This window comes from Arachis hypogaea, chromosome 8 (assembly GCF_003086295.3).
Source record: "Arachis hypogaea cultivar Tifrunner chromosome 8, arahy.Tifrunner.gnm2.J5K5, whole genome shotgun sequence".
NCBI lineage: Eukaryota > Viridiplantae > Streptophyta > Magnoliopsida > Fabales > Fabaceae > Arachis > Arachis hypogaea.
Window position 1 is genome coordinate 6,799,567 of NC_092043.1, and position 7,925 is coordinate 6,807,491.

The 7,925-nt window shown below is 36.7% G+C and overlaps 1 protein-coding gene across 1 annotated transcript; it reads left to right on the plus strand.

Annotated features, from left to right (window-relative positions):
- Positions 1-534: 534 nt before the first annotated feature.
- Positions 535-2,754, plus strand: LOC112705869 (AAA-ATPase At2g46620). Its single transcript, XM_025756864.3, has one exon. The coding sequence runs from the start codon at positions 921-923 to the stop codon at positions 2,424-2,426; it is 1,506 nt and encodes a 501-aa protein (XP_025612649.1). The 5' UTR covers positions 535-920; the 3' UTR covers positions 2,427-2,754.
- The last annotated feature ends 5,171 nt before the right edge of the window (positions 2,755-7,925 follow it).

The following is a 7,925-nucleotide window of genomic DNA, read 5'->3' on the forward strand; positions in this document are numbered from 1 at the left end:
AGTGAAGAAAGAAAAAAGGTAAACCCCCTTATAAGATATAATTTGTATACACTCGTTTTCCTTAAAATTAACTAATTTTGCAGACAAATTCTTAATAAATCTTAATATCCAGACCCAAATTATCTTTTCCTTTTTATTAAGGGGAAACAAAAGCTTAACTTTTAAGTTATCCTGCCCAAAAGTGTTTTCATAGAAGCAAACATTAGTGAATGAAGGAAATATTTTCTTCACATACGAAGCAATATATTATTTGCAAACTTGATAATATTAGTAATCTTACTTTAACTTAAAAATTGCAGAGTGAGTGATAGTACATAATAGTCTTTCTTTCTTTCTCTCTCAAAATAATGAAATATTGTTCATGGTTGCATAGTTGATTTGATTAAGACAACTTACCTTATAGCCTGTCATTTTCTGCGAAGAAGCAGCACTTCTCGAATTCATTGGTCAATAAGATATGGCAAGGAAACCAGTAGTCTATATATATATATATATATATATATATATATATATATATATATATATATATATATATATATGTATGTATATATATATTCCCTCTTAAGAGTTGAAACAAAATAAAAGAAAAAAATGGGAATAATTTAGAAATTTCTGCGCAGAACAAGTAGGAGTCAAAAACCTTGAAAACGGAACGCCTTAAAAGAACAACACGTTTATATATCCATTTACTTTGAAATATAAAACTTGCCGGCACGGACCTTCTTTGTGCGACGACTTCTTCAAAGTTCAAACACACTAATTCCATCATCACCATTATCAATACCAATTCCAACAATATCATTCCCTGCAACATCATCATTGATTCATTCTTCATCACACTTCACAAACCAAAATTATATTCGCCTTCAAATAAATCAATTCTCGTACCTTCTCACTTCTCAGTTCTCATCAACAAAAACATGAAGCTTTGGCCATGGCCTTGGGCCACTTCCATATCTACCCTCTTCTTCATCGTTGTTTCCACCTTCCTTGTCCTTCGGTTCTTCCGCAAAACCTCTGCTCTCCAAATCCTCAATAAATGGTGGCTCTCCTTCGAGGACCGACTCCATGTCCACCAGTCCTTCAAAGTCCCACTCTACAACCACCATTTCCAGGAGAATCATCTCTACCGGAAAATCCTCACCTACCTTGATTCTCTCCCTTCGGTACAAGACTCCGATTACACTAACCTCTTCTCCGGCCACAACCCCGCAGATATCTACCTCCACCTCGACGCCAACCAGACCATTCAGGACATCTTCCTCGGCGCCAAGCTCTCTTGGACCAAGACCAATGACGCCGTCATCGGCGGCGTCGGTTCCGATTCCGCCGCTCTCGTGCTCCGAATCAAGAAGAAGGACAAGCGCAGGGTTTTCCGGCAGTACTTCCAGCACATTCTTTCCGTGGCGGAGGAAATTGAACTGCGAAGGAAGGAGATCAGGCTGTACACGAACTCCAGCGCCGGCGAGTCGTCGCGGTGGAGGTCGGTCGCGTTCACGCATCCGGCGAGCTTCGATACGGTGGCGATGGACGCCGAGCTGAAGAACAAGGTGAAATTGGATCTGGACCAGTTCCTCAAGTCAAAGCAGTACTATCACCGGTTAGGCCGCGTTTGGAAGCGGAGCTACCTCCTCTACGGTGCCTCCGGCACGGGGAAATCGAGCTTCATCGCCGCGATGGCGAAGTTCCTTTGCTACGACATCTACGACATCGATGTTTCGAAGGTAACCGACGGATCCAATTGGAAAACTCTGCTGATGCAAACGACGAGCAAATCGATGATTGTGATCGAGGACCTAGACCGGTTGCTGTCTGGAAAGTCAACGGCGGTGATCAGCGTTTCGAGCATGCTGAACTTCATGGACGGCATCGTTTCGTGCTGCGGCGAGGAGCGCGTGATGGTGTTCACGATGAACGGCACGAAGGATGAGGTGGATCAAGCGGTGCTGAGGCCTGGTAGGGTTGACGTTCACATACACTTTCCCTTATGCGATTTCTCAACGTTCAAGATTCTCGCGAGCAGTTACCTAGGGCTTAAGGAACACAAGCTTTTCACTCAGGTGGAGGAAGTTTTCCAGACTGGGGCACGGCTTAGCCCTGCCGAAGTCGGCGAGATTATGATATCGAACCGGAATTCACCGACTCGGGCCTTGAAAACGGTTATAACGGCTTTGCAGGCTCAATCAAACGGTGGTGGTGATTCGAGGAGAGCAAGAGGGGGAGGGAGGTTGAGTGAGAGCGGCTCGGGTCGGAGCAGTGATGATAACGAACCGGGTGCGGTTATATGTAGGGAAAGCTTTCATACTGTAAGGGAGTTCCGGAAGTTGTATGGGCTTCTGCGGATGGGAAGTAGGAGGAAGGAGGAGAAGGAATATTCGGGGCCCATTGAGAAGGATACTCAATCAATTGAGGGAAGGGTCGGGTGAATTAGATCTGAATTGTTTTTTTTTTTTCTTCTATAGGTGGGCTCAACAAAAACATTGTAAAGTAGCTGCTTGGTACTAACAATTATATTGCATTGGTTATTTTTTTATTTTTTTTTATTTTAGTTTGGGGGTTTTCAGTCATTAATTATATAATTTTTTTTTACTACAGGAAAAAAAATTATCTGTGCATTAAAGTGCAAAGAAAAGAATTTTAGTGTAATTTTTCTTAGTGTAAAAATACGATGTAAATATTGAGTAGTCAGTCTTAAAAAAAACGAAATGCATTTTTTTCTTTTGTCAATGAAATGCATTATGTTATTTTTTTAAATTTGTTTGTTAACATTCTTTTCTGCGATAATTGGAAGAAATCTTAAGTTTTGGCTCACTTACAATTTATCATTGTGCACCAAGGTAATATATTTCGGAGCAGGACATGGAATTTGATAAACAATAAATTATGCCAAAGATTATTGAAAAATATTATATGTATTATTTTGAGATGTTATATTAATACCTTGGACATATAAAGACAACTGGGCCTGTAACAAAGATCATACAAAATAATGAATATCGATAGACTATGATGTTATAATTTCCACAAACTCTAACAAGGAGAGAAATTTTCTCTCATCAAGAGAGAACTTGAAATTGCTCCAATAGGGAGAGACATAATCACAAATCATCAAAATTTTCTTTTTCTTAACCAAAGTTTTTTGTAACCAAACCTTTTCATAACCGTAGTCTAAGTTTAGATTTCTCCTAAATCCAAGTTATTAGACCTGAAACAGAACCATAAAGTCAAACTCAACACAACATCATCACCAAACCTTTTAACCACAATCGACAAAACTAGATGGCTGGAATACACCAAATATCTATTGAAGGCAGAACAATCAAATTCAAGCAAAAAGAACTCAAAGGATTCAGAATGGACTGCATCAATCTTGTAGAAAAGTTCATAATTGAGAAGAAAATCAACTTTAGAACATGCAAAAATGCATTAATAGGAATGTGAAAAAATTTCGAAGGAGTATTCAATTATTCATATCAAAAGTAAACAAAAAATAAAATCTTAATCAATTTCAAAATCAGAGAAAAGGGCTATAGATCCTTAAGAATGGGTCATGGAGCTTCAAAGGCCAATTGCTGAATCTTAAATTGTGGACACAAAATATGGCAATTGAAGAGTTTGGACACAATTTTATAGAATTCTGGATTCAAATTCATGGATTACCTTTGGAGTTCATTAAAAAAGATTCAAATACATGGATTACCTTTGGAGTTCATTAAAAAAAAAAACAGCAACGGAGATTGGTGATATAATAGGTAGCATGAAAAGGTAGAGGATCCAATAAGAAACAACATTGTAGAAACCTTTTAAGAGATAGGGTGGCATTGAATGTGAAAGAGGCTCTCCCAATAGGTTTTTGGTTGAAAAGAGAGAACTTGCCAAACTGCTTGAAAAGAGAGAACTTGCCAAACTGCTAGATTTTCTTCAAATATGAGCGACTTCAAGCAGTTACTGTCTCAACTACAGGATACTGCGCATGGACAACAAGAATGTTCAGGAGAAACAACAATGACGATCTGGGATCCTTCAAAGCCAATATATACGATAGATTTAGGAACAAACTAGGTCAAAAATTTGAGCTACAGATATGATACAAGCGGCAGGTCAGAAGAACAAATGGAACAAGAGGCAGAGGAGGAGGCGCATAAGTTTCAAGAAGAAGGAAGGCGCATAGTATGTCAATAAGAGCCAGCAGCTAGTGAAAAAAATAATCTTAAGGAGAGACACAATCAATTAGACGAAGAAATCATGGAGAAATAGAAGAGTAGAAAGCAGGAAAATCAGAATTTGGCAGAATAGTTGGAAGAAATTCCTAAAACTCAGGGATTGAATGAGAAGTATCTAGAAGAGTATGTTGCCGATCTAATAGAAGTAATGAAAAGGGTTACCAAGACAATCAGAAAGTAAAATGATATAAAGGAAATGTGCGTGGATATAAGAGGCCTAAGTGAAAAAGATGACCAAACTAACAGCATGGAGGATTTATTTAATCAAAGACATTCTATTTTAGGTCTAAGAAACTATGATATAAATAAAAAATAGGCCAAAACAAATAGTCCAACTCAAGATCATAAACAATGGGAGGGAGTTGATATAAGTAAGGAGCCCAGAACATTAAAGAAAATCTTTAAAAAAAGGTTAGGAGAAAGAACGAGGGACAGGAACACATTCAGACAAGAAAGGAGATGAGAAAAAACAAGCTTCTAAGGAAGGGCAGTAGTTACAGAATTAGTAAAAGAGGATAGTGGTGATGCAGTGATAAGAATAATGAAGATAGCAGAAAAGATAATAGGAAGGAAAAAGAAATTTACAAAATAGAGAACGATGAGGTATACATTGTGGAGCTGGCACGTGATGAAGAAGAAGAAGGAAGTAGAGAGGATAGGACAATGACAAATGAACCAACACGATGGAAATTAGAATTAGTGAAAGGCATCAACAGCAAATTGAATTTTAAAAAGAAGAGAGAGGAGAAAGGAATACTCAGAATCATGGGTGAAGATGAGGGACATGAGAAAGATAAAGTAGTTAGGAGCATTATAAAGAGGAGCAGGGTTGAAGGAACAAGCAAGGGAGAGGATGATGCACAAATGGTGATTGTCCAAGAAGAGCTCAAGATCAGTTTTATGGCCGGAGAGGCGGGTCTAATCCAGCCTCACCTAGAGTCATAAATCTCTTTAGTTGGAACTATCGCGGGGTAGCGGCACCTGCGACAGAATTGGAATTATGTAAGAAGTTAAAACTAGTCGTCATGTTCTTCATAGAGACTAGAGTTAAGGAATGTAAAATTAAAAGATTTAGAAGGATATTACGTTTTGAACACTCTTTTTGAATAGAACCCCAGGTTATTCGGAGGTCTTGCTCTAGTTTGGAATAAAAGTTTGAAAGTTAATATTACTCTTGCAGGCATTGATATATTAATGCGCATATTAAAGATAATATAGGAAATATTTGGGACTGCTTTTCTTTTATGGAAATCAATTTTTTAGGCAACGAAACAATAATGGCGAGAACTCACAACAAATAACACGGGGTTAGCAGGTCCTAAGCTTTCTATTTAAGATTTCAATGACATTCTAAACCAAGATGAGAAGATCGACCTACACCCGAAGACAAGAGAGCAAATGCAGGAATTTAAAACGTTTGTGGATAGTAATAATCTCATGGACATGGAGCTAAATAGTAACAAATATACTTGGTTTAGTAACCCAAGAAATAATTTTATTGCCAGGGAGAGAATAGATAAAGCCATGGCAAATTGAGAATGGCAAAAGATATATCAACACACTTCAATGGAAGCTTTCCCAGCTATAAGCTGTGACTATATTCCAACTTTACTCAAGCTTGCACAAAAAGAAAGATGTAGTAATTTTTTAAATATGGAACATTTTAGAAGGATCATCAAGATTGTAATAAGGTCATAAAAAGAGGTTAAAATCAGCAGACCTAGGAAATAGAAAATTGGAATATTTTGAAGGATAAAATGAACAATTGCAAAAAAGAATTAAAGTGCTAGAGCAGAGCCACATTTTCTAGAGCTGACAGGGAGATTGATCAATTAAAGGAGAAAGTAACCAAGCTACAAAACCAGAATTTTTGTGAGGCTCAACAGATGCAGATCCAAAAGTTAAAAAAGGAGATAACTCAACTTTGGAAAAGAAAAGAAAAATTTTGGAGACAAAGAACATGAGTAAAATGGTTGAAATAGGGTGACAAAATTACTTCTTTTTTTTCATGTGACTATAGTCCAAAGGAGAGATAAAAATAGGATTGAAAGATCAAAAAATGAAGAAGGACAATGGGTCAATGGTAGCAAAGATATTATGAGGCTAGTGGAGGACTATTTTCAAAATCTCTTCATGAGAACAACAAGAGGCAGCATTGAGGATTGCATCAAAAAGATTCCAAGAAGGGTATCATAGGAAATGAATGAAGAATTAATAAAGGAAGCCACAAATAAAGAAATTCAAGAAGTATTTTTTATGACAGAAAGGCTAAAAGCACCATGACCTAATGGCCTAAATAGTCTTTTTTACCAAAACCATTGGAAGGAAATACACATGAAAGTTAATGTAGTTGTTAAAGATTTCTTTGTAAACTAGAAAATGTCAAAAGGGATAGGGGAGAAGGGGGACTACAGTCGTTTTAATTTCAAAGATAAGACAACTGGAAAGCTTAAATCAGTTAAGACCTATTATTTCAAAGATTTTGGTAAATAAGATTAAGAACATATTAGACAAAATAATATCTCCTATTCAAAGTGTCTTTGTAAAGGAAGATACACTCAAGACAATATTTTTATTGTACAAGAGGCTTTTCCTAGCTTGACAAGAAAGAAAAAGGGAGCTCTAATTGCTTAGCAATCAAACTTGATATGAATAAATCATATGATAAGCTTGAATAGAATTTTATTGAGAAAGTTTTGGTAGCATTTGGATTTCATAGCAAGTGGGTCAGGATGTGTATGGAATGTGTCATGAGTGCAACTTACAGATTCAAAATTAATGATGACTTATCAAATGAGATCAATCAACACAGAGGGTTAAGACAAGGTGATTCGCTCTCTTCCTATCTTTTTATTTTAGCACCAGAGGTCTTCTCTATTCTTATGGAGGAGACAAAATTAAGGAAGAATCTTGGGGTTTAAAATAGCCTCAATAGCCCCTGTCATTATCCACTTTTTGTTTGTAGATGACTGCATTATCTTTAATAAAGCAAAGGAGGAGAAAATTTATCAAATTATTCTTATTTTGAATAAATACACTAAGGCTTTAAGACAGAGAAGCAACTTAGACAAATCAGGGATCACCTATAGTCAATAAGTGCCCATTAAAATCAAGATAGATGCAAAGGATATCATAGGTATAGCGGCTTGGGATGACCCGAGAAATATTTAGATCTTCCAGTGCAATGAAAAAGGTCAAAGAATAAAGTTTTAGCGTAGATTGAGAAAAATATTAGAGCTAAAATGGATGGATGGATGGAAAAACTGTTAAATCAAGCAAGAAAGAAAGTTTTAATCAAGTCGGTCATTCAAGCTATCTCAACTTATGCAATAAATGTGGTGTTATTCCCAAAAATTTTTTGTAGAAGATTAAGTGCTAAAATTGTAAAGTTCTGAAAGGAATCGGGGGACAAGGATAAAGGCATACATTGAAAAAGTTGGAGTAGAACTAATAAAGGTAAGGCTGATGGGGGCTTGACTTTAGGGATTTTCAATGTCAAAATATTGCACATCTTGCTAAACAAGCTTGGAGGATTATAAAGAATTTAGAAGCATTATGGGTGCAAATTTTAAAAGCTAAATATTGTGAGAATGAAGATTTTTAGGAGAATAAGAGCATAAGAGAGGCATTTTGGGGTTAGAAGAGCATTTTAATCGAACGGAATTTTTTAAAGAGACAAAGTAGATGGAGAATTGGGGAAGG

Bases quoted from the DNA above. Each gene is read 5' to 3' on its own strand.
- LOC112705869 (XM_025756864.3), top strand. From the start codon at position 921: ATGAAGCTTTGGCCATGGCCTTGGGCCACTTCCATATCTACCCTCTTC.